Source organism: Calonectris borealis, chromosome Z, assembly GCF_964195595.1.
Source record: "Calonectris borealis chromosome Z, bCalBor7.hap1.2, whole genome shotgun sequence".
In the NCBI taxonomy this organism is placed as follows: domain Eukaryota; kingdom Metazoa; phylum Chordata; class Aves; order Procellariiformes; family Procellariidae; genus Calonectris; species Calonectris borealis.
The window spans coordinates 63,769,997-63,797,912 of NC_134352.1; the positions used below are offsets into that span (position 1 = coordinate 63,769,997).

The 27,916-nt window shown below is 39.5% G+C and overlaps 1 protein-coding gene across 2 annotated transcripts in view; it reads right to left on the reverse strand.

Annotated features, from left to right (window-relative positions):
* Window positions 1-17,692: 17,692 nt before the first annotated feature.
* CWC27 (CWC27 spliceosome associated cyclophilin) overlaps window positions 17,693-27,916 on the reverse strand; it is a 121,268-nt gene continuing 111,044 nt past the window's right edge. For both annotated transcript variants that reach the window (XM_075136181.1, XM_075136182.1), the window contains exon 14: window positions 17,693-18,108. In XM_075136181.1, coding sequence (XP_074992282.1) covers window positions 17,946-18,108 — 163 coding nt within the window. In that variant the 3' untranslated portion in view covers window positions 17,693-17,945. The remainder of the gene's footprint in view (window positions 18,109-27,916) is intronic.

A 27,916-nucleotide genomic window follows, 5' to 3' on the forward strand; every position in this document is an offset into this window, starting at 1 on the left:
CCGCTGAGCATTAGGGTTGACCTTCATCATCCGCTGAGCATTAGGGTAGGAACAAAGTATAGGACAGGGCCACGACCATGGGAACTGCTGGCCATCTATACATTTCAGCAGACTACCTTTCCCAGCAACTGCGTGTGCATGCAGAAAGGCCCTTTGGCCAGAAGGGCACAGTAGTAAAATCAGCAAGGCAGACTTTTTCCATGTTTTCTTCAGAGAACCATCTTGCAGACCACTCCAAGGAGCTTGTGTCAGCAGGGCTGTGGTTGATGATCGCTCTCTGAGGGAGAAAACCTGTGCTAAGTGTTACATCTAGGAACTCTGCTGCTTCTACAAAGATTGTGGGGAATGCAAGAACTACCCAGGATTGGGAGCAGAGGGTCAAATGCAAGCATTCTACTTTGGGAGAGCTGGCTCACCCTCCCATTTTTGGGTTCATGCTCCTGTGAGCAGCCAAAAGGGTGAGTTGTCCTACCAGCGTTGGCACTTGGAAATCCAGCCAGGCTACCTGAGAAGGCGGCACCTACTGCATCCTTTATGTTAGTCCAGGAGAGAGTGAGTGAAGTCCCTGGACTGGTACTTGCAGATGGTGAGAGGGAGTAGCTGCTTGTCATAGGAACCTGCAGAAGCACTAAGGAACAGGAGGTTATGTCTCCTTTTTTTGTTGCTTTCTATTGCTCAAAAGAAGTTGTTCCCTCCCCTCCCCAATGGTGGAATGCCTTGTTTATATCACTCTGGAGACTGTGATAATGAACAGGTTTCATTGAGCTCCTGGGCAGACAGCCCATTATCTGGATTTGAGATTCCTAGTTAAAAAGCAAAAAGGGCTTTTGACCCTGCTGGTTTATTGTACTTCTATTGTACATTTGGTGTTAAAGGGGCATCTTTTATTTCTCAGATGTGTCTAATGGTCCTTGTCTATGTCCTTTCTGAGTTATCTCCCACTGTCCAAAGCCATTAGGGGGGCTGTTGAGGTCCTTTATTCTGGATGGATGTTGAAGGATTGTAGATGATCCCATAAAAAAGTACCTTTCTCTCAGTGTTTGCCTAACCTGAGCTGGTGCTCTTAAGCCAGGACAGTCCTCCTAGGAACGATGACTAGCTGTGAATTTTCCCCATTTTGAAATGGCTTAAGTAGAAGGAAACTGGCCAATCCTTATGCATTTTGGTGCTATTCTGACCAGTGCAAACGAGGCTCAATGAGAAGGCGGGCCTGTAAATAATACAAAAATCTTCTGATTTGTCTGTTTTACAAAAAAAATGTATTGAATGATACTATATCTGCCTTGACAGCAGCTGCTGTGTGTGAGGCCTTTGCCATTAGCTTGCACTAAACTATTGGCACATACTGAAGTGCAAATGTGTGTCTGATTTCCTGTCTTAATTCTCTTAAAGGAAAGCTGAATATGCTTGTACCCTGACATGTGTATCATCCAACTCATCTTGTCCCCAAATTGGCAGCAAGCCTGGAGCCTCCCATAGAAGAGAAGCTAGCTGAGGCTGTATGCCGAGGAGGCAGGGGAAGGGTAAATGTCCAGAGGTTTTTACTTGGCCTTTTCAGTAGTGTGTGGCGTATTGGCTGGCTTGTCCTAAAGAAACAGCCCCTGGCCAGGAGCTACAGTGGTGATGTAACTAAGGGAGAAGGTCTGATAGATGGTGAGGTGGGATATGAGAATGCAGTTATGCAAAGGGTCATTTCTTGCCCCAGCAGTGTCCTGGGATTTTTTTACCTTTTTTATTTTTTAAGGTGAGGAAGAAAGAGGTTTTCTACCTTTGTAGCCAGATGTAAAAGACTCTTAGCAAAGAGGCAGAGGGGAATGTACAGAGGAGACACAGAAGTCAGGTGGAGTCAGGCTGCTATATTTAACTGCAGCAAGAGAAAACAAACATGTGGCTTTGCAAAGAGAAAGGATAGCATCAATGAATCACAGAAGCATAGAATCATTTAGGTTGGAGAAGACCCTTGAGATCATCGAGTCCAACTGTTAACCTAACACTGCCAAGTCCACCACTAAACCATGGTCCTAAGCGCCACATCTACCTGTCTTTTAAATACCTCCAGGGATGGTGACTCAGCCACTTCCCCTGGCAGCCCGTTCCAATGCTTGACAACCCTTTCGGTGAAGGAATCTTTCCTAATATCCAACTTAAACCTCCCCTGGCGCAACTTGAGGCCGTTTCTTCTCATCCACTTGTTACTTGGGAGAAGAGACCAACACCCATCTCGCTACAACCTCCTTTTAGGTAGTTGTAGAGCACGATGAGGTGTCCTCTCAGCCTCCTCTTTTCCAGGCTAAACAACCCCAGTTCCTTCAGCTGCTCCTCGTAAGACTTGTGCTCTAAACTCTTCACCAGCTTTGTTGCTCTTCTTTGGACACACTCCTGCACCTCAGTGTCTTTCTTGCAGTGAGGGGCCCAAAACTGAACACAGTATTTGGGGTGCAGTCTCACAGGTGCCGAGTACAGGGGAACGATCACTTCCCTGCTCCTGCTGGCCACACTGTATCCGATACGAGCCAGGATGCTATTGGTCTTCTTGGCCACCTGGGCACACTGCCGGCTCATATTCAGCCGGCTGTTGACCAACACCTCCAGGTCCTTTTCTGCTAGACAGTTTTCCAGCCATTCTTCCCCAAGCCTATAACATTGCATGGAGTTATGACCCAAGTGCAGGACCTGGCACTTAGCCTTGTTGAACCTCATACATTTAGTTTTGGCCCATTGATCCAGCCTGTCCAGAACCCTCTGTAAAGCCTTTCTACCCTCAAGCAGATTGACACTCCTGCCCAACTTGGTGTCATCTGCAAACTTACTGAGGGTGCACTCGATCCCCTGGTCCAGATCATTGATAAAGATATTAAAAAAAATTGGCCCCAAACCTGAGCCCTGGGGAACACCACTCGTGAACGGCCCCCAACGGGATTTAACTCCGTTCACCACAACTCTCTGGGCTCGGCCGTCCAGCCAGTTTTTTACCCAGCGAAGAGTGCACCTGTCTAAGCCGTGAGCCGCCAGCTTCTCTAGGAGAATGCCGTGGGAGACAGTGTCAAAGGCTTTACTGAAGTCCAGGTAGACCACATGCACAGCCTTTCCCTCATCCACTAGGCGGGTCACCTGGTCATAGAAGGAGATCAGGTTGGTTAAGCAGGACCTGCCTTCCATGAACCCGTGCTGACTGGGTCTGATCACCTGGTTGTCCTGTACGTGCCGTGTGATGACATTCAAGATGATGTGCTCCATAACCTTCACTGGCTCTGAGGTCAGACTGACAGGCCTATAGTTTCCTGGATCCTCCTTCCAGCCCTTCCTATAGATGGTCGTCACATTTGCTAACCGCCAGTCAACTGGGTCCTCCCTGGTTAGCCAGGACTCATAAATGATTGAAAGTGGCTGAAAGAAGAAATAGAAGAAACCTAAAATTTGAAAATAAGGAAGTCTGAGGGGAAAGGGGCTTCTAAAGAAACTCTAGAAAGGTGGAAAGAGAGAGGGGAAATGAGGGAGAAACTGTGCTGTGTAATCTATTTGGTTATTTTTTTCCCTCATATTTGTTCTTTTTCTTGCTTTTAAGTGCTATATATAACTCTAAATAGATCTTTTATACTATAAAGAAATCCAGTGATGACTCCAGAATTGAAAGTATGATGAAAATTATTTTGAAAGAATGACTAAGACTTATTTCATATGGTAATTCTTTTATTTCACGCAGTAATTATGTTTAAAGGCTAGGAATGAAGTTTTTTCCCCGGTGACTCCTTGCAGGGCAGCTGACTTTCCATTCAACAGTTTCTAATAAGATGGAGAGAGAGAATTTCTCTTTTCTGTAGAAGCACTATCTCTTTTTAGCACAAATATAGTTGGAAGTTTGATTTACATGAGGGCCCATTTTGTGAGCCCTTAGTGGGATTTTTCTGTACCACTAGCTTTTAAACATGTTTTTATTTTATTAAACATCCTTTTATTTCACTTTAGAGAGAAAACATTCATATGCCTTACAGTTCAAAATTAATTTTTGTGCAATACTGCGTACTAACTCTGTGATCTTGCCATAATATGTTGATTATGGAATGGAGGAAAAAGCTTTCTGTAATCTGCCCTGAGACTATTTCTTCAGCAATCTCCAAGCTGAAACACAGAAAATCCATCTTAACCTATTTTAATTGTATTTGCATTCAATCAATTTCATGTATCAAATGGATTTGCTCCATAAAAATCTTCCCAGAACTCTGTTGAAAGGGAATTCAGAAAACAACCTCTAAACACCACCATAATGCATGATTATATTTTTTCTCAAGTTTAAAAACTGTAGTTTAATGTTTACAGGTTTCAAGACTCTATCAGTTTTGAAACTCCCAAGTACTTCAGAATGGCTTTTATGCCTCTAACTAGTCTCAAACTAAAGTCCTGAGCATGAGAGCTGGTCTCCTTGAAATACTGGGTCAGTATTTAATACCTGCGACTTCCCAAAGTTCTACCTGGAAGCGAAAAACAACCAAGGTCCAAGTACTGAGCAGGGATATGTTCTCTTTGGATTCCAGGGGAATGAAGTGCTGTCTTCAAGCACTTAATTTAATTTTTGTTTGTGAGCACGGGCCAATGTAGGAAGAGACTACAGCTGCATTACTTTGGAGGTGAGTTGAATTGCTTTCAAATAGCATTGTCCCTGTCTGTCTTCTGCCTCCCTGCAGCCTAAGAGTAAGTTTGGCATGGGCGTTACGGAAAAACACTTGTAAAGAGAAAAATGTCACATTAGTAAAAGCCAGCCCAATAAGATGGAAGGTTTAAAATATGCTTTTTTCTTTGGTGTTCCTCCAAGACAGTTTTTGGCCAAAAAAGAAACCCCAAAACAAACGTAGCTACTTGGTAACAATAACTTCTAATATCAAGTAAGTAAAAATAATATCACACTAGGTAAAAGCAACTGTTTTGGTGCAAGCAGTGTATAAAGAAGTAGTGCTCTTTATTTCTGACACCTAGTGCTTTGCTCTAGCAAGAAAACAATTTTCTTTTTTCAATGCACAGCATCAAAGCAGAAATGAGGTGCAAGCAGACAGAGGTGATAAGTTAGCATTGTATTTGAAGCAGCGTGCGAGTGTTTCCAGCTAAGACAGACTTCTGTAATGTGCTTCTCAGAAGCACAGCCCAGACTGCAGCACTTGGTCATGGCCACGTTTTGCCCAACACGTTCTAAGCTCTGCTTGGGAGTGGAGAGGCTGGTGGTACAGTCTGACTCCAATTCAACCCTGATGCAGGACTGCTTTCATTCAATCATGAAAAGATGAATATTTAATCTTTCTCCTTAGACCTGAAAACAAGTTAGTTTCTGTGGATCCTATTGTGGAGGGTTTCAGCCTTGCTTGTCATGTTAAAAATCTTCTCATTTCAGAAAAATGAGTCTAGTGTGTGCCTTTTCTAGGGGATGCATCCCTGATGGTTGTTTGACCAGCTGTTTCTTATTGTCCTGGGAACAAAAATTTGGACACCTAAGGCACAAACTACTCTTATAATAGCCACATCTGTTCTGATTAGGTAATGTCCACTGAAAAAACGTTGTTGAAGAAATGCAGAAGTGTTCATTTAGTTAGATGATACTGTGACCCAGAGGAGGGCCGCAAAAATGAGGGGGATGGAACACCTCTCCTATGAGGAAAGGCTGAGACAGTTGGGGTTGTTCAGCCTGGAGAAGAGGAGGCTTCGCGGAGACCTCACTGCAGCCTTTCAGGCTTAAAGGGGGCTTATAAGAAAGATGGGGACAAACATTTCAGCAGGGCCTGTTGCAATAGGACAAGGAGGAATGGTTTTAAACTAAAAGAGGGTAGATTCAGACTAGACATAAGGAAGAAATTTTTTACGATGAGGGTGGTGAAACACTGGCACAGGTTGCCCAGAGAGGTGGTAGATGCCCCATCCCTGGAAACATTCAAGGTCAGGCTGGACGGGGCTCTGAGCAACCTGATCTATGGAGGATGTCCCTGCAGGGGGGTTGGACTACATGACCATTAAAGGTCCCTTCCAACCCAAGCTATTCTATGATTCTGTGATTCTATTTGGGTCTGAGGAAAGCAGTGGCTCTGTTCAAGAAGTGTCTGATTTAAGAATGGTCAAAATTTTGAGCATGGGATGGGAGAGCATGAGCATGGGCCCTACAAATGGTCAACAGCAGAGCATTAAGGACTGTGTTGATACCAACAAGTAAACACGTTCTAGTACCAATATCTCCCAGGAAACAACTGTCAGTCTTTTTTACTTGTACCTTGTAACAGATAGCTCTACTAATTCCCAGGATTAGAGCAATATATGGAAACACTACTTCCCTAAACTGTACTGGTATGCCAGCAGGAACAAGAAAAGGCAATTTCTTCCTGGATCAACAGACTTTTCAAGACAATATGTGTTGTTTTTCTTGGATTCTGTTTAATGAACTACCAGACCCCATTCACAAAAATATGTTCTTTGATCCTGAGAAGATAGCCAAATCAGGCTATCTAAAGTCTCACTGATGTACAGAGAAAAATCAAGGTGCCAGAATCAAGGGCTAGATGCATTGCACAAGACAGATATATTTGGACCTGCTTAGTTACAACAATTCAAGTAGAAGATGCATTCTGATTATGTGTCCAATATTTCAGAAGATAAAGACAAGAGATACACCCTCAGCCTGACCACTAACAGATTCTGTTTTCACATGCAAGGCTGGGTGTCTTCTTAGAGAACATCCCATTATCTCACCCTAAGTCCAGCTGGCTTTCACATATGTGAAATGCTGTTTTACATTCACAGTCACCACTAAGTATTTCACACATTTAGCATCTCCCTTATCTTCCTTTTCTGTAGCATATGGGCTTCCTCTCAGTGGCAGTACACTTGACTAAAGTGTAAAGAACCATGTGGAAATCAGTCTGAAAACAATTGCAGGAAGCGTTCCCTTCCTTTGTGCACACATGGCAGATCAGTTATCAAATGGCAGATGAGAACAGTTGTTCTGACACTCTGATTCTTTGCCTTTTCACCTTTTTCCTTGGTAAGAGGAATCATAACCATTCATATAAAGACATATAGGAAATGAAATTGTTTTAGTTACTGTGTCTAGATGACACAATTTGCTATATCAACACAAAGAATAATCCTCTACAGCTACCTTTTTTTCAGAAGGAGCTCTGTATCCTTGCTGACATAAAAAGATTGAGAAAGCTCGGTAGTGCTTACCTCCATCATACTGTCTGTTCACACCCAGAACTGGCTTTTGATTCAGTTTCACACATTCATCCAGACAGTTTAAAGGACTTGAGGCTTGGGGTATGCATATTCTCGCAATTTGCAGCCAGAGGATATATTGCTACTGTTCATGACACACCTAGGGAAAAGAAATGCCTGTAACTGAATGGCTAATCAGGCTTTAAGCCTCAACTCTTTGTTAATTTGGTTCATGCTGCTGGATTTAGTGAACTATGAAAAGCATTCTTTATCTTACACAGACTATATCTTATTAAGGATAAATTGCATTTCAGAAAATATTTTCCTTCCAAGGAGTAGATTTTTTCACTTCATATTATTCTTCAAAACATGATGAAATTGCACTTAGCTTTGATAGCATGAATTTACTTTGATTACCTGATTTCCTTCTAGAGTATGGTAACAGGGCTTGGAAACAGCAGAGAAATAATGTAAGTTTAATCGTTTGATAGTTTGATAATCTCATATGGCATTCTGATAAGCAATGTAGGAAGTATTGCCTACGTGAAACTACAGGTAGAAGGGCCTGCAAGCATGCTGGAGTATAAGACTAGAATTCATGATAGCAACTAATTGAAAGAAACATCCCCCCAAAATAAGGTGCAGTTCAATACAGATGAATACAAAATACCACTCTTGGGAATAATCAATTGCAAAAATAAAAAATAACTTCTAACCAGTAGGTTACTAGCAAAGGATTTGAGAATTATAATGGTTCACAAATTGAACATCATTAAAATAATTATGTCAATGCAGAAAAAGGAAGCAAAGCCCATGCTTGGATGAATAGACAGAAGTCCTGTAACTTAAGATTCTTTCCTCTCTTCTTAGCACTAGTAAGGCTTTAGCTAGACTACTGTGTCCAGGCTTCTTTAAGTACCACAGGTAAAGAAGAATGTAGGTCAGCTGGGGTAAAAGCCACAGAAGATCAGTAGGGATGATTTAGAGATATACAAAGCATGACTGTTAAAGAAAGGACTAAAAATTTGGGACTGTTTATTCTAGAGAAGAAAAAGGTGAGAGGAGACATGATAAATCTTCCAATACATAAAATAATGCTGCAGAGAGGAAAAGGTTATTTAGTCAGAGTGGTACAAGAATTTATAGGCTTAGCTACAGCAAGGGAGATTTAGGTAAGATTTCAGGAAAATATTTGTGAGGGCAAGAATGGTCATGCATTGGAAAAGACTGTATTGGGGAGATGTGGATTATTGAGGGAGAGAGGTTAGACAAACCTCCCTCTTAAATTATGTAGGTACATTGGATTATGTCCTGTCTGTTCTGACCTGAAATCACGCTTAGTGGCTATGTAATTGTTATTTGGAAAACTCAGTAAAAAGAGGGTGCTGTATGTAAGCACAGGGCCAAAAAAGCATGAAAACAGAAGCTTCAGGAATACTTGTGTCATATAAAGCCCCACTCGCTGTCTGTGTAGCCTCTGGTACTAAAGGTTCTTGATTAATTCACTACTCTTAAATGAGTCTAGGCTTAACTTTTGTTCAGTCAGGTTTAACTTTTGTACAATATCACCCTTTTTTCCATGATGCCTGTATCTCCCTTCCTAATGTTGCCTATATCTCTGAGGTGTATAGTGCATATTTATTCACTAGTTTGTGAATAAATAACACCTCAGCCTCCAAGTTCTCTTTTTAGATGCATTCACACCATCCAGAAAATGTGTACTTCAGGTATTGAAGGTAGAAATCAATAGATAACTTGAGGCACTGAATCTTTGTGCGAGGTGTCTTTGAACTTGCCCTTCAGCCGAGTAGTTTAACATATTTTTTCTTCTAAAACTATATTTTACTGGCTTGCTTAAATGGATCTGAATGCTTGTGGTTTTCTGTGGTCACAGGGGGCCACTCCTCCAAAAGCCACATGGTATTAATGTGGAAATAGCAAATAGTTTGTCACTATCGAAGCTCTTTCCTTGCCTCTCCCCTTCCTGTTTGGAACCTGAACTAAACCTGTGATCTGACAACTGAAAGATCAGACATAAACACTAGAATGGCCAGATGTGGGAGAGCAACACTCCATTGTCTGGTGCCAGTCTCGGTAATGTAGCTGCTTTCACTAACAGCTCACAAAAAGCATTCTCAAAACCAAAAAAATGGTTGCATACACTTCTGCAGTTTTTCTCATATGGTAAAAAGCCCCAAATTTCTGCATGTTTTGGTGCTGTCAAAAAGCATGGACTTGAATGGCACGGCGACAGAGGAAGAATGGCAGCTATTCCACAGTTCTGTAGGGTAAATAAACATTAATTTTCTATTTTGAAAGCAGAACTATCATAGACTATTATGCAGTGGATATGTTATGTATTGTGAAGCCTCTTATGCTGTGCACTTTTACTCAAAATGCCTGGCTGGGTTTTCCCATGCCTATCAACCATGATTGCCCAGCTAAGATCCTTACACAGTTGCAGTATTTTTCCAGGTCCTTCCTCAACTTGTGGGGTCTCCTCTTGAGCTTCTGTTCCTCCAAATCTTTCTTACAATACCCTAATGAGTCTGATGCACTGGGATTGTTTGGATGCCAGTTGATTTTCAAGTGCTGTAACATTCTGGTGCATATGGCAGTGCTTGTCTGGTGTGGATTTGGTGTAATCTCAGTCACTCACAGCATGAGAATCAGGATCCTTCTGGGCAGACTGAAGAGATTCTGACAGTGGGCAAGTGGCTTTCTTTAAGGAATAATGCCAGTGTCCTTGATAAGAACGATAGAGTCACATAGAGGAACAAACACCTTTTCCAGTTTTTAAGTGTTGAGCTTTCTGAATAGATAAGTATTCAATTAGAACTCCTGTTATTGCAATGAAATGCCATACTTCCTGAATGAACTAGCCTTTTAAACAGCACAGGTTAAAAGAATCAGTACTAATATATAGGCAGATTTCACACCATAAAAATATATTGCATTCTCACCATAATTTTAGTCAGTAACAATGACCAATTTGCAGTGCAGTTTTCAGCCCTGAAGAAGTGTAGTTTACGAAAAAAACTCTTACAAATTGACCAGAAATAAAGTCCATGGATGAAGCTTGTCTTCTAAGAACAGAACTTGAGAAGAAAGAAATGTGCTTGTTCTACTTTACTTTCTAATCGCCTTCTGAAACACTTGGTCTGTACTAATTACTTTGGCTATGAAGAATGTATTTTTTTCACCTCACTATTTCTAAAAAGCTTTTTCTCGGAGTTCCTATCGTTCCTCTCCTGTCCATTCCCTGTTCTAAGACTGTAGCTGAGAATATGCTGTCCTGTCTACTTGTAAAAAGTCATACGCCTGTATTACAAACTCTTGAAAAACATCTTTTGCATTTTGAGTATCCAGGTAGCTACTGAATTCAGATGTATTTCTCACTTGTGCATTCATATTTCTGGTTAAGCTCAGGAATTCCAAAAATAATATCAGAGAGGAAAACTCAAAAGCTCATTGCTTTTGTGGCTTTTTTCACTGAGGCCAGTTTTAGGCTGTATTGCCAATGATCAGTCTGTACTCTTTAGTTCTGTATTATATACATAAGCTGTGTGTGCAACAAATGATGTTTTCTTAGCCTCTCCATATAGCCTATTAAACAGTAGTTGGAATACTTCCATCCCTAAAGCGAAACCTTTGGCATAAATAATATTGTCATTTGGATAGGTTAGACATACTTTTGCAAAATGACCTTGTAAAAATACTGTCTGAGGTATGACTGAGCCTAAATTATGTGACAGTGAGGTAGTATACTCTGGTCCCTCCGGTATATGAGGTCTCATCTTGTAGCAGTGAAACCACCTGAAATTAAACAAAACCCAGTAGTGTGCATCAGATTTAGAGGTTGAAGTAAGCTGGTTTGGGTTTTTTTTTTTTAGTTGCAGACATTTATGTAAATTCTTTGTTTGGCAAAGGCAAGCATTGCTTACCGTGGTTTTTCTGTCTGATGATTTTTGTCTTCATAAAATAAAATAATATGAAATACTGTAAGGAACTCTTCTGCCTACATTATAAATATAAGCAAGTCTGGAATAGTTGGGTCAGAAATTTTTTTTCCTCTCTCTTTTACAGCTCTCTCAAATGTTCTTCTGTGTCATTCAGGGATAACTTGATTGTTTGGGTGCTCTAGATGACAACAGCTTGCTCTCTATTAAAACATGCATATTTCTGTTTCCCCTCAAGGGTCAATCATCTTAAAAACTGTCTTCCTAGTCTGTAGGGCAGGGATAGATATTACAGTTGACTATCCCATTTACCAGCTCATCACCCTGAATCATTATTCAGATGGTCATGCTTACTATACTATGTTGCCAAGTCTATTCCAGTTCATAAGAACAAATGGGACCCACCAATGCTCTATCATTTGAAATAATTCTTGCGTTTAATGTGTAAACTTTTTGGTTTGTATATTCTGTAAATGTAAGGGACAGTACAGTGTAGCTGTAATGGAAATCTTCTTTAAAATGACTATACATATACTGACTGTTATTCTCTGCCATTCCAGTGAAATAACTTCAGAGACAGAAGGGCACACTACCTGATAATACAGGTCAGATGATACGGGCTATTCACACAATGAAGCTGCAAAAAAGAAGAAATGGGAAAAATACAAGGTCACTTGTGAATCAGCGTCTCTCACCACTTGCCAAGAACGTGGAGAGGCACTCAGTCCAAGCAGGTGAAAGAAGTATCCTTCGAAGGCAATGTTGTATTAAAAACTGTTTGACTCAGAAGTTGCTTCTGAAGAAGTGCATACATGATTTTAGAGCCAAGTTTTCAATAGCTGCTGCAAAGATGTGATCGTCCAGTCTGTGTTCAATATAAAGAACTTCAGCTTTTAATGCTTTATTGCTGCCAAAATGAAGCTGCCAGAACTAAAGGCTATGCTAAGGCTATTCTGTAACTGTGCCCTTTTACTACTACAAACAAATCATAAAGGGGAGCAAGTGTACAGCTTAAATAACCTCATGAATATTGGACTGGACTTTCAAGTTCATGACTCCCATTGACTGAGCAATATGACTGTCATATCTTGCTTTGTTCCACAGCCAGTGTATTTCATAAATTAAAAATAGGAACCATAGTAGAAGCTCTCTATATCAAGAGTTGTTTTCTCTTCCATGTGATGTTTTAAGTCAAGAACTGTAGGTTTTCCCCCTACCTTCCCCATACTGCATTTAGATTTGGAGAGTTTATTCATAAAAATGCAACTTTTTTCCTGATGCATTGAGGTTTAAGAACAGATTTTTTTTTTTTTTTTTTGAGAAAGTGCTATCTTGTTTGTAGTCTCCTTTCCTGTATGTAAATTTAGAGTTATTAAGGTAGGGTCCTTGTGCTTTTTTTTAACAGTGCTTTAGGAGTAGAAGGTTACAATCAACCAATTTGTATTTAAAAACATGGAAAAGGATAGGTTTGAATTTTTTTCCCAAAAATTAGCTTTCAGACTTCTGTACTACTTTGGAGGAGTACCAGATACCAATTACAGGTTACAATCAGAAGATCTTCATTCTGTGGTCAGATCTTTCTGAGTAGAAGACGCTTCATAGTTAGTCAAATAATGTCAGGTTAGTGTAACAGTCTGGCATATTAGGTATTTCTAGCAGCTTCCAGCTTTCATCCTTTATGTATGACTTAAAGGTAGGATCAAGAGTGAACAGAGAAAGCATTTTTGGTACAATGCTATTTCAGTACATGTTTCAGGAATTAAAAAAGTAAGATTTTTTTTTTTTTGGCGTACAGATTCTCCAGCTCTGAACTGGGAAGCCAAGCACACAGAGACATACAGATAGTTTGAGAGGACAGTGTGGCAGAGCCTAGCTATAAATGTAATAGCTAATCATTTCAAAAGGGGGAGGAGGAGGGTAAAAATCCTTTCTCTGGCCCTTCAGTAATAGTGGCTGACAGGGAAGGCATGATGATGACAGAGTGTGGTGGTGAATTCTGGGGAGGCAAAAAGCAATTCTTACACACCTATACGAGATGCATAAGAGAGACCTGCACAAGTGTGCAGTACCTTTTTAAACATACTCTTCCAATTTGTGTCTTATAAACGAAACTCGTGCCACGTGAGAGTGTTCTAAAAAGGAAAAAAAAAAAAAGAAAGTGTAAAATCAAATGAAAAACCCCATCTGAGATGGATACTGAAGTGGAAGAGAAATCCTGTCAAGAAAAACAAGTATTTGTTTCACAGTACTGTGAAAAAGAAAATTAATTTAGAAAAGAAAATGAATTCAGCTGCTGTTGTGCACAGCTGCTGCTGTGTCAGCAGCTGAGGTGCACAGGCTGTTGACCACTGACAGGCTGGCTGTCACCTGCCCTGGGTGCCTTGCAGATTTTGTGACCAGAGGTTATCAATAAGAGAGCCCCATCGTGGGTACGAGGTTTCTGTCTGTCTGCATGAGGAATTTGCAAGCTGGAATGTGGCATGTCCGACCGGGATAACTGAAGGGGAATCACTTTACGCCATTAGACTGAGATATGGCGAGCTTATGGTACTGGCAGGGCAGGAGTGTGTTATCAAGAGATGATCATCTGCATTCAAAAATGGGATGAGAGTTGATGGTCATAAGCATGCACTCATGGACTTTTTGGGCTGAGGTGCAGCCTGAGAAGGAAGGTAAATCAGCTGTTGAACTGAGCCTGGGTAATGTACCTGCTGGAAGAGGAGGCCATGGGAGCAGCAACAGCACTGCGGTAAGGCAGTTCCTCCTGCCCGCCTGAATGACTTCACGTGTATGCTGAGTAGCAGAGAGAAGCAGGGAGCAGGGGGCTGCACTTGTCACTAGTGCTCCCAGTCCTCCTCAAGGAACTTCAGTGTCATTTCTTTCCAATGTACGTCCTGGCTATATAACGTGCTCAGCCTCTTGCATTGCAACATTTGGTAGATGTTCCTGGTTGGTCTAACACTCTACAGGATAAGAAACGTCAGGAGACATAGTCTCACTTTTCAGTTTACATCCTCTGTGCTGTATATACTTCAGCAGGAACCTTACAAGTGTAGCCACTGTGTATCAGCTCATGTTTTGTTACAGTGAAAGGTGTAAGCAAATATCTACATCTTTTACTGAGAATACACACATAGGAGTCCCCTCATTTAACGGCCCAAGTCTGTCATCATTTAAGTAACGACAGACACACATCTCTGCCAGAATGAGGCAGAGTCTGGAGCTATCCATTCTGTCTGAGGCTAGTTTTTATGTTGCCAAAACATAACTGTGTCTCCTGCAAACTTGAGGTCCTCTAGACGAAAGCAGACAACATCGGTGTGCAGTTATTTTAATCATTAGAGTTGACACCCTTCTACTGGGGAAAGGAGACAGTATTGGAACAACCTCTTCCCAAACCTGCTTATGCTGCAAGCCAGCAGCTCAGGGAAAGCTACGTAATGTGGCATTGCAGACTACACCCCTAGCAGCCTCGGCGTAGTGGCTATTTGGCAGAAATAAACCAACTTCAGTTGTACTTCAGGGTTTTTTTAGCTCCAAAGCAGAAAGGGCACATTGTACTAGCTGTTGGCTTCACTGACAGTATTTGTGAGGCAAGCCTTGAGCTGTTCTTGAGGATCTTGCTATTACCAGATGTGGCCTAGAAGGACCTTATCTGCTTGAAATCCAGCTGGTCCGGAAACAAAAATGTCAACTTTACCAACAGAATGCTCTGTGCAGGGATGTAAGACTTTTCCCCCACCTTTTCTTTTCATTTAGGAAAGTTAAACTTGAAATGAAATGAAAGGCCCCATTACATGGAAGGCAGGCATGACTGGACAGACTCTGTCTCACAGACTGTTTGTCGACACTGGCCCACTGTGTTGACAGCAAAGCTCATGTATTGAATTTGCAATTTAGCTGCCACTAAAAACAGGTAGCCCTGACCTTTGTGTTCTAACTCAAAGTTCAGTCATAGTTTGGACTTACACCATTTTTAGCTTATTGAAATGAGCAATCAAAAAAGCAGGTGGTGGTGGTGGTGAAACAGAGCATACCCTGCAATTCTAAAGTGATTTTTTCACAGAAATTATTTACATACCAGCATTGTGGTGTGCATCTTCAAGCTGGATGATCTGTGCACATAATTAGCATCTTTTAGGAAGGAAAACTTCACAAGTAAGTGTCAAAACACTGGTTTTGTATTAGTAGTGCATAGACAAATCTTCCTAGTTGTATGTTACAACTATGTAGAGATTATACTCACATGTTTAGGTGCTCACAGATAGGTGAGGTGCTAGCCATCATCAAGGTAAAGTAGATTTTCCATTCACAATCACAATAAAATTGAAGGATTTTAATCCAAATATCCTCACTCTTATGTATGAATTTGGTACAGAACAGAATGCAAACTGCCAGGGAAGTTGGTCCCAACTCTCATTAAAAAAAACCCTGAAACCAAACCCCATTTCCTTTCCAAAAGGCTTTCCTCTTTTGTATCCAGATAGCCAGCCTTAGTGTAAAGCGCATGCCAGCTTACTACTGGGAACCCGGGCTTAATGCAGTAAATGTCCATTACACCTGAAGTGATACTCATTGGACATGGGGAAGACGACTGCTTGGGGTACGCATCCTTCCACGGGGGCCAGCCCTTGTGCTCTCCTAGCACGAAGCATAACAGTGTAGTACTTAGAACTGGCTTAAACAGGCAACACATTTGGTTTCAGCTGTAGCATTAATTACATAAGATACATTATCTCTGGAAAAATGTTTACTGATTTTCAATACACACTTCATTTATCACAAAAGCATCAGCAGTTACTCTCTTGTTCTTGTGACGTTATCAGTCCTGTGCAGCAAGGTCCAGCCTTTCAGACCTCTTTCTACTGAGCAGAGCCCTAAACCCCGAGTTCAGCTTTTCTCCTTGTGCCTGGCTAATGCTTAAAACTAGGAATCATCTAATACAGCACACACAGAGCTGCTGCAGGTAGTCAGCAAAACGATTCAGCTAAAATGGGTGTTAGTCAACTTGACCATCATTGACTCATACATCCTACTTTAGCTTACAGGAAAAATACGTAATTAGAACATTTTTCTATTACAGGGGCAGTAGCAGTCTCCTGGAATTGATGCTCAAGTTGCTTTGGAGATCTAGCCCTCACTTTCCCCATGCTGACCTCCTCTGCCAACACGCACAGACACACTCACTCTCTCTTCCTCCCTCTCGTCCCCATCAGAATGGGGGTTTGATATGCTCATTTCCTGTAATGACTGTTTTAAAATTTTCTCCACAAACAAAGCAGTGAATAGAGATAACAGCACGTGACGTGAGATGTTCTTGATTTTGCAAATAGCAGCCCGACAGAAAATGACTTAATGATTAAAAAACTTTGACTCACTAGTTTGTAAATGACAATGTTTAAGATTGTAACCCCTCTTAACTTCTTTACACCATGGTACAGTATAATTCACTTAGCCTGAGAGGAGGATAATGACAGCTTTATACAGCATCTCACATCACACCTCCAAGTTTTCTTCTTATCTCAAAGGTTGCACCGCGCATTAAAGCAATAATGTGTATTAATGTAACCTCTGACATTTGGGCCATATTAACCCACCAATGCAGGTTTATGTATCTCACACCTCAGACCCTATCAAGAAATTTGGCAGTGGCAGCTTGATAAGGACACCATACCTTACTGAACTTGTTCTAAAAACAACATCAGCAAAACACTCCTCTGGTTGCACTTTTTCATGACCTTGCTCACTTCGTGCTCACTCTTCTTTAGCTGTTGCCCATATGGGTAGTCCTTGCTTCTGCGGCATCCGAAACGCTCTAAGGAAGGAGCACTGAAAATTCCCATTTTTCTGTAAAAATACGGGCACCTGGGGGAGGGGAAATCTGTGGCAAGTCTATAAATTGGAAACTTGTGCTGTTCATTTTTAGATTGTAAAAAAATTTTTAAAAACAGAGTTATGTTTTTAATGAGACTGATCACATTTTTTTTGTTTCTGTACTGGACTAATTAACAAACCAATCTTCATTACCAGCTACTTTACAGTGAAAACTCTACCAGAGGGATGTGTTTCTGGTATTGCAACAATTTAAGCAACCACTACGGTACATTCAGATTCTCCTTTTGTTCATGTGGTACGGATAGTGAAATAACACTCCCCAAATTGTGTATTATCCCAGCTTCCCAAGCTGGGATCTGTATTGGAATAGGTATTTCAAAAGAGGGAGAAAATAACCAAATTCTCAAATTAAACTTAGTTTGTTTCAAGAAAGCTGGGACCATTCGAAGGAGTTCTGCAAGTGCATCGTCTTAATTCTGTGATAGAGTGGTTCAGGCAGGCAGCGTTTACTTTTTACGCCTTTTAAAAAAAAAATAAAAATAATAAAAATTATACTTTCAGAAAATCTTAAAAGGCTGCAGATGGGGTTTCTATCTTCTCATTTCACCCTTACTTAGACAAATTCTCATTCCTTATGTTGAAAACTTTTTGATTATCATTTGTTGATTACACAATGACGGTGACTATCGTAATTAAAGTACAGACAAAAGTCAAGTCAGCTGTTTTATTAAATACATAATTCTAAAAATCTTTAGAGAGGTTGGATAATGAACACACTGAGAGCACTTGACTGCACAACTTAAGAAACAAATGATAGCTCAGCTTCAAAACTGCACGACAGGTTCTTGAGAGATTCCTTTTCACACTTGTCCAGTGATATTTTTAGGAACTACAGCTTACAAAACAGCCAGTGCTTTATTGCAGTCACTTTTCAAGGCAGCTCTGGCTAGCTTTACATTCTTTTTATCTCCTTTCCTTTTTTTCTCTCATTATCTTCTTGCTTTCTTCTCTTCTCCTCTTAGTTACAGGATTCCGTGGATCATAGATCTCAAAAGTGTCTTCATCCTGCATGCTTGCATCTTTCACCTTTCTGCTTCTATCTTCAAATTGAAGTACATGTGACATCCTACAAAAATAAAACATATCTCAAACTCAGTGAAAGAATGCAAAGTTATGATTTGTAATTACGATATGCATGGCAAGATTTTAGCACTGTGACTTATTTTTGTGCATAGCAAAATAGATCCAAATTTTGCTGTTTTTTTTTTGGTTTTGTTTGTTTGCTTTATTCTTTCTTAGTAGACCCTATTATTACAGGGTAACTGCTTTTGTGAAGACCCATCTTGAAAAATACAGCTAGAGTTTGCTCTGCTGGATTTTATTTCATGCACTGACCTCTCTTGTCTTGTTTTTTTCTATTTAACGTATCTTCCCAAATATACTGAATAATTTTCCCAGGAAAAAGGACTGTTTCTCAAGTTTTCCTATTAGTTACTTTGGATGTCCTTTCACCGTTAGGCTTTTACAAAAGGGGGAAAGAGTTTGCACGGAAAACACTTGAAGTAGGTACACCGAAGATCAAAAAGGGAATGCCTCATGCCCTGCTGCTCCACCTTAAATAACTTGGTTCAGATCATGCTTTTTAATTCTTTGAATACCAGACTAAACTAATGCTTTGCTCAATCCAATGTTTTTTCAACTGTTGATTAGAAATTTCCCCCCCATTAGATATTTCCCGATGTCAACAAATTCCCAGTAATGTGAAAACATCACCATTACAAGCTCGAGAAGTGGGCCCATGCGAACCTTGGGAGGTTCCACAAGGCCAAGGGCAAGGTCCTGCACATGGGCCGGGGCAACCCCCGGGACAAATACAGGCTGAGGGACAAAGGGATTGAGAGCAGCCCTGCCGAGAAGGACTTGGGGGTACTGGTGGATGAAAAGCTGGACATGAGCCGACAAGGTGCCCTCGCAGCCCAGAAGGCCAACCGTATCCTGGGCTGCATCAAAAGAAACGTGGCCAGCAGGTCGAGGGAGGTGACTCTGCCCCTCTACTCTGCTCTGGTGAGACCCCACCTGGAGTACTGCGTCCAGCGCTGGAGCCCTCAGCACAGGAAAGACATGGACCTGTTGGAGCGGGTCCAGAGGGGGGCCACGAAAATCATCAGGGGGATGGAACACCTCTCCTATGAGGAAAGGCTGAGAGAGTTGGGGTTGTTCATCCTGGAGAAGAGAAGGCTTCGCGGAGACCTCACTGCAGCCTTTCAGTACTCAAAGGGGGCTTGTAAGAAAGATGGGGACAAACATTTTAGCAGGGCCTGTTGCAACAGGACAAGGAGGAATGGTTTTAAACTAAAAGAGGGTATATTCAGACTAGACATAAGGAAGAAATTTTTTACGATGAGGGTGGTGAAACACTGGCACAGGTTGCCCAGAGAGGTGGTAGATGCCCCATCCCTGGAAACATTCAAGGTCAGGCTGGATGGGGCTCTGAGCAACCTGATCTAGTTGAAGATGTCCCTGCCCATGGCAGGGGGGTTGGACTGGATGACCTTTTAAGGTCCCTTCCAACCCAAACTGTTCTATGATTCTATGATAACCTGGAGTCAAAAGTAGTTAGCTATAGTCAGTGGCAGGAAAGCCTGGAGCTTATCAACCATGGCCTTATTAGCAGATGTCACTGAGGTGAAAATTAATACAGAAGCTGTCAGAAAACCAGGAGTTTTAGCTTGGACACACAAAATCTTAAACAAAAAGATAAATTATTTACGCTACTTAAAGAAAAAGAGAGATGGGGGGAAAAGAGAAGAAAACCAAACCAAAGATGCTTACAAGTTGACCGATTGTAAATCTATTGATCTTTTGAATATAGTCATAGTAAAGCTGCTACTCATGAACCAGGAGAAAAAATACAAAGTTCGTATGTTCAATTAAAAAAAAACCAAAACAGAATTAAAAGATTTTTCAGTGCAAATAAACATGCCTAGGCAAACACCCCACTTACGTTTGGATTCTGTATTAATCAATTGCAAAAATGTCTTTGACTTTGATGGGACAACTTAAAATAATAAGAACTATACTGAACTGAATCTAAGCATATCAATCTTTATAGCACTAGACGTCTTTGTCTACAGTCTTTGTGACAGAAAATCCAGGAAAAACAAGTCGGTATCAGAATGGAAGTTTTGTGGCCAATGAAATACTGCTTTATCAGTCTTTTGCAATATGTAAGAGGTCCTAGATTAAACAGGTTTTTCAAAGAGCTCTAGAACAAATCTCCATACATAAAGAAAGGGAGGGAGGGAGGGAGGGAGAACCAGCTCAGTTACTGTAGATTACAATATAGTACTATTAAAGAAACCAGACACAACTGAAAGCTATAGACTATATGGGATCTGTTTGAATACTTTAGAAAAATTGAGACTTTTCATCACAATTGATTCTTGACATACGGGTTTCATAAATCTCTTATTGTACAGCATTGTCAGCATGCCTGCATATTACTCTGTCCTACGGAAATACTGAGGAGTTGTTTCCAGTGTATAAAACTTCAGTAGTTTATAATCCTGTACACTCTACTAACACCAAAACGTTTTTTTTCAGTCATATCTACAATTCAGAATAACATAATGTACCATCAGAGTGACTCATGACTGCGTATTTGTAGTTTAATTATAAAAACATTGTCTCACAGTGGAGGGACTGAAGTAATTTATTTTAGTTAACATGCTTTCTACATTTGTCATATTATTCTCAACTTATTAGAGATGAGCATTTGAATATTTTTTTAAGAACACATACCAAATCACACTATCCTAGTCTGAATTAAAATATAGGCCTAAAGAGATGGAGTCATCCCTTGGTGAGTGGTTTAGAGTGTTGTATCAGTATATGTAGGAGTGTAGTTACACTTAGCCATTTCATCAACTCAGGTTTTCAAAAAATGCCACAGCACACTTGCAGGATACAACTAATAGGAATTAAAATAAAGACGTCTCTTAATTCTTGGGTCAGGCCATACTGAGTCCCAGGTAGTTTGCAAATTAGATGCAGTAGATTCAGACTAAGCAGTGTTTACTTCTCTCCAAGAGCTGAAAGAAGTCATAGTCTCTGAGTCCTATTCATAACTTTCCACTGAGGTGTTCCCAGCTGTGATTAAAAATAAGCCAATATTAAGAAACTTTTTGATATTCCCAGAATCAATTTCAGATGCAGTATCTCATAGGTAAAGCAAAACAAACACAGACTGCAGCAGAGATTTTAAAAAATATTTTCCTGAAGTGAACTTAAGCTTATTTTTTGCAAGTCACACATCTTCACAAGTAGACCTGTTTTGCATCTGTGTAAATGGTAAATCACACTTAATACTATTTTCCAAAAACAATTCAAACTGTTTTCTTTTTTAAGGAACATGGGAAGTATTTAATAATTATTTCTATATGAACTATTTGAATTTACAGTAATCTTACTCAAGCTCCTCCAACAAAAGTTTGCACTTGCATAATTTTCCAAGTGTGGAGTTAGGGCTGCAATTCCACAAATACAGATTGCATGAGACTTTTCCTTGTTTGGTTTATAGCTCCCTTCCCTTCCGCATGCTCCTTAAAATGAACATGCTTCTGCAGTCACTGTGCTGAAAGCTCTAGCCTCATCTCCTCATCTCTGGTCTTTGGGAACCTACTAACTTGTGCTTATTACTGCTTGCTGACAGTTCATTTTAAACAAGTGAGACATACAACTTTAAAACACACTTCTTCAAAATTTAAAGGATGAAAGGTTGTCAGTTCTCCTATGCAAAACTCAAAAGAAAAAAAAAATTTGCAGCTTAGGTTTTTTTGCTTAATACTAGTTTTAACAAAATAGCTTGCCAAAACTGATGATTCTGGGTTTAAAGTATCGAGGTGTGCAAATTGTTGACTTTCTTTAGAAGACAAAGTAACCACAAAATTATTTTCTCAGCCTCTTTTATTAAGATAGTGCTGCAAATCAGAACCAGCTATCTTAGCATGGATTTATGGCTGGAGAGGGTTGATTTTTACCCTGGCCAGATGACAGCATCCTACAGTTTAAGTGTTGTCCTATCCCATATGATGGGGGAGCAGCTGTTCTGCACTTCTTTCCTTCAGTGTTACTAAAGGACATTCAATACATGGCTCTCTTCTGCATTCCAAAAATGAAATGTCTTGAAACATTAGACTGAAATGCATGCTACCTACTTTTCTCAATTATCACCAATGCACCATATATTTAAAAGAAAAATGAGAGGTACTCAAACACTACTGCTTTCCTTAAATTATATTCTACTTGCCACTAACATTTTCCTTCAAATACTGTAAATGTGAATGTTGAACTATAAGCATTCATGTAGGAAACATTATAACACTTTTCTCTCATCACCCTCATAATACACAGGCAGCGGATAGAAATGTAGCTCAGCGAAGAGATGAGAAGAGAGATGGGTTAATCCACAGATCAAAGCAAATGAGATCTCTCGCCCAAGGAAAAAAATTTTGGCTGTTCTGGAAGAATGAACTCACTGGCACTCTTCTCAGTTCCAGCAGAGTAGCGGGTGGCACAGGAAGAGGAGAGACAGTTGAGAAACACTGAGAGACAGCTGAGAGACCAAAAAGAAAAATAAATTGAGGAAGGTAAAGACTAAAAAAAGGATGGGAATGAGAAACAAAAACAGAGAAAAAAAATAGTGACCAAAAAAATTAAGAAAAATGTCAAATGACAATTGAAAACAAGCAAAAATTTTGAATTAAGGCAAGAGAACAAGAGTACAAACAAGACAAAAAGAATGCCAAAACCATAAAATAATGGAAATTTTGAAGGAGGAAAAATATTAATAACATCTAATAACATCTAAAATATTAATAACATCATTCAGAATTGAGATGCTCCAACCAAAACAAGCCTCTTGGTTCAGGCTGCTTGTCACCATTCCGTGCTAAGAGTGTCCAAGAGCTTTACAAATAATTTTGTAAACACAATGCAGCGGGAGAGACGAAATATGTTTACGTCTCTAATGAAACCTGCAATCACCACTAAGTGCTCTGTGCAATACAGCTCTTGCAGGCAAGTTCCCTCGTTTCTGTCTGCCCTATCTCACCATCCAGCTTTGTTTTCCTTTTTGTGTAAGAGATAACCCATCATCCCTCTTTTCACGCAAAGGAGTCCTGTAATCCAAGTTTATCTCTTACAGATCACGAAAAGAAAAATAATTTTTCCCAAGTACTTGAAGTAGGTTCTGATTCTTATAGCAATGAGGGTTGATAGCGTAAGTACTGCAATAGACATAGCCTCAAAACCTGGATTAATGTCTTTAATTCTCACTTTTTCACACAGCCACTGCTATCACAAAAAAGATGTGTACAGGAAACAAGCTTCCTTGAGTATGTTTTGTCTCATTACCTCATAGTATTTGAGCTGTGCTAAATTACCTATGAAAGCCCCTACTCTTCTGTAGCACTCGGTATTTAAACCTTCCACTGTATCACTCACTGTTCCTGTTGCAGCCTAGTTTACCAAACCTGTTTGATTTAACTTCAATGAAGTTTATAATGCCTCCTAGTAATAATCTGTGGTCATAGGTTTCTGTTGTGATTGTTATCGCTAAGAGATTTCACTCTTTCTTGTTTCACTGCTTGTTTCCACCATTCCATATTCCTTTGTTCCTCTTTCCCCATCTCCTTTCCTGATGATCAGACCACCTGTCCTTCCCATTTTTTATGCTTTCATAAAACCGTATATTTTTCAAATTTATTGACTTGTTATTTAAAAAGAGAAATAAGATTTGCTATTCAGGTATAGCCAAATTCAAATCATTAGTTAGTCCATAGAAGTTTCCAATATAAAAAAACGCTTAGAAGAGTATTGAGAAAATTGCTGTAAATACAGATATTTGCCATATTGCAGTCAACTTCACAGGTTAATTATTTAATTCTACATCAAAATAATGATGTTTCAATCCATATTAGTGAATATGGTACAAAGCACAGATTTTAGGCTGAAATTTAAGATTTTGCTATAAATACCCTCACTCCCAAGCACTCTCCTGAGGTTAATTTCATTTCTACAAGACCCAAAAGTAGTATTTTCTAGCTTTCAGATGAATGGAGTACTATTAACCTACAATATTTCAGCATTCAGATGTTAACAATGGCGGTAATGTATTATTGCTGCTCTTGCACAGAGCAAAAATCTTCCCAATTCTAAGCAAGCAAAAATGATCAGAACAGAACTTTTGCAAATATTTCTAACATAATACTTTTTTTGAGATATTCTATTTGAATGGTATATGCTCAGTTTTACCCCAAAATATTCACTGCAAAAATAATAAGAAACTAATAGTTTCACTAAGTATGGGACATCCAGGTTAAAAAACCCCAAAAGATACTTCAGTTTTTGCAAAGTTAACAACAAAGTAAACTATTCTTGGTGAAGACTAATGTAATAGAGTATCCTTCCATCGTTCAAGACAGTACTAAGCATTTTTTTTTCTCTTGAAAGAAGATTTAGTTGCAAGTAACATTCTAAAAGAAAGCGAAAATCAACTTAACTATGAAAAAGCTCATCCAATTCAAAAGGTAATCAAAGCACCGGGGGAAAATGTGATTAGTTCTCATAGTACCAGAATTAGAAATATGTAAAACCGTGATGACTTATGATTTTAAGCAATATTTTTCTATAAAAAATTCAGTTGTCCTATTTTTATATTGTATCTGTTCGGTAACAATTCATATATAGTATATTTACACTATATCCTTGTCCCCTTCACAAAAATGTTAGGTAGCTTGATGAAAGAAGCTGGGTGCTTTAAATAGACAACTGCTCCTGGTAGAGTAGATTGGTATGGAAGACTATAATGCAAATTCCAGATGTTGTTCCAGACAGTGTACCAGTGTAGAAAAACTTTACACAGCATTTACTGTAAGGACATGGGAACCGCCATATCGGAATAGACTAGTGATCCATCCAGTCTAGCACCCTGTCTCTGGCAATAGCTTGTACAATAGCTGTACAACATCGAGTCAGCAAATCGCCTCCCCAAGTTAACACAGTCAGGCAATATTGTATCACCAGAGCACAGGGTTGGAGTGAGGGGAAGGAGAGGAGAGCATTTCTAGCACAAAAATACTCAGATTTTCAAAACATACAACATTCTCTGGACCCCCTCCCTTATCTTTTGTCCCCCCTTCTCCCCATTCTGAATATCTCCAAATCCTTACTGTTTGAACATGTCATTGTATGAGACGAAGTTGGGGTGCTTGAAAAGGTGTGTAAATACACAGGAAGCTTAAACTAGGCTATTAAAGATTTAGAAGATTATTTCCTCATTCTTCACTAGGTCTGCTGGCAATAAATAAAATGTAAGATTTCCAGACAGTAAACGTAATACTAGATATCCCTTGAGTAAACCATGGATCATCTCTGAATTTAAGTCAAACAGTAGTTGATTCCAGGCCCAGATGCCTAGTCCAAATAAACCTAGACATGGAGGAATTAACAAAAATAAACAAACAAAAAACCCACCCCAAATGCTCTGAGTTTCTCAGGCACGCCGAACAGCTAGAAGCAATAAATATACAACTTCAGCAGAAGAACAATTTGTTAATACAAAATTACTGACTGAAGCAGTGGGCTAGCAGCTAGCATTAACAAATCAAGGTTTGACCACATTCTAGCAGTAGAGGGGCGAAGGTGGAGAGAAAATTGGAGGAAAAAAAAAAGATTTACAGCAGAAGGTGTTTTTTTTTTCTTCCTTTAAACGCTAGTGGCAATACTAAAACCCAAACAAACACTTATTTTTTGCCAAACAGAAAAGAAACCCCTCCTTCCAATGTGTTTCTAATACAGACCTCTGGCATTAATTTATCCTCTGTAACAATCAAGTAAGTATTTTGTCAACTTTTTACAAATGTAGTTGAGTAAATCAATGGCCTTAGCAGGAGAGGCCTAATACAGAGCCAGATTTTCCAGACTAGTGGAGGAACGTTGGCTCAAGTCTGGACGGGAGGAGGGGAGCAAACATGGCTTTAATCCATCTTTGTGCCTCACTGGCATAAATTACAGCAGCACTTTTTCTTTCGTTCCCCAAGCTAGCATTGGCATGTGAAAAAGACTGCTGCTTAGTTTTCAAGGAGCTTACTGTGTTTGTCACAGTTAAGCTTCTGCAACTGAATCTGCAGAGACTGGTGCTAATCTTGAGGAAGCCATATTTCATAATCCTCAGTCCGAGGCATTACAGCAAAGAAGGAGACTGCATTTTAGAAAATGTGTATAAAAGTAGGTTTGTGGAAGAAATATAACCAATATTTTTAGGTGTTTATCCAGAAGAATTCCACTATGCAAAGTTTAATAGCAGATGCTGTATTAAATAGGAAATCCTGGAAATAAAATGTGGAAGACATTATCAAATTTATGTGATAATGAGCAGATACTAACAGAGTGCATCAGGTTTTAATTCTTCATATAAATGAAATCTTGCAATATAAAAACAGTCTGGCTAACTTCAACATTTACCTGATTCTGAAATTGCTATTTCAATTAAAAAAACCCCAAACCCAAACCAATTCTAGCCTACTCTCTACAGCACGCATTGGAAAGGTGGTGCCTTGACACTTTTTTTTAGACCCAAATCTCTCTCTCTCGGCCACAAAGCATTTTACTGGGAGAATACAAAATAAATTAAATACTTTGTGTTCCCGCTCCTAACTGTCCCAGATTTCTCACTGAAACCAATGCAAAATATTCTGAGAAGCTTTCCTTGTATTATCAGCAAAAACATTTTTAAAAGAAGATAAAGGACATAACTATTGATGCTGGATAGAAAATGAATATACAGATTTATTGTATAGTCATTGAACATACAAATTCATTTTTTGTTTGTTCTGGAGTAAAATATAACTATCTTTACAAATGGGGTAAAAAATTATTCAGTCAAATTGCAACAAATGTCCTGGCAGAAAGGGCTTAGTGTTAACACCCAATGTTGTCAAAATATTTAACTGGCCTCAGTGGTAGTTTTGCAAAATTCAGAGCTGGGAACAGATTACAGAATTTGACATATATAAACCAGGCTGCACTTCAAATGGTTAGCACTGAACTTCAGTGAGGTTTTCATCCACAGAAGCAATAAATTAATAAAAACAGACCCATACACTTTATTTTTCAGTATAATCAGGTGATCAGATCTATGCAAAGTGTCACTGTGCAAATCAAAATAATATTTTGTGACCAAGAAGAATATATCTTTAAAAGCCTTCTAAGAGCCACAAGATTTTAAACAGTCTAAGTGAACAGTGCCATTAAATTCCCACTTGAATTGGTTTTAATCCTCGCTATCTTAAATGAGGTTTGTCACAGATAACTAAGATGACAATAGTCAGGCCAACATTAGTAATTACACAACATGCACATGAAATAATCTATTAAGCAAGACCTGGAATGCCTTTTTGTTTGAGATGGAAGACCTTTACTCTCGCATAATTTTCACAACCACCTTTTGTCTGCAAGTTGAAAGGTATTTTCAGGCATTAACTTACTTGCTTTGATTTAAAAAATGACTGTTTTTCCTATCCCTCAAATTAATCAACATTTATAATAGCTCAGACTCAACAAAGGTAACTACCCATAAGAATTTTAACCTGAAAAATCGTGTGAAAAACCATCACCTCATTCCAAATTCCCATTTTACTCATTCTTTCTTGTCCCACAGTATATCCGAAAGCTGAATGGATTTACGTTATTTCATATCAAAAGAAAGAGTAAGTTTCAGAGTCTAGACATCCTCCCAAAAATACTTAAGTGACTGTCTCATTTACATTTGTCACTTAGTTACAGCTATGACAGTGTTCCATGGGAAAGGAAAAAGTTGATCTCTTTTGAAGATTAAGCAGCTTTGTAGTTCACATCCAACACCTTACATTTCA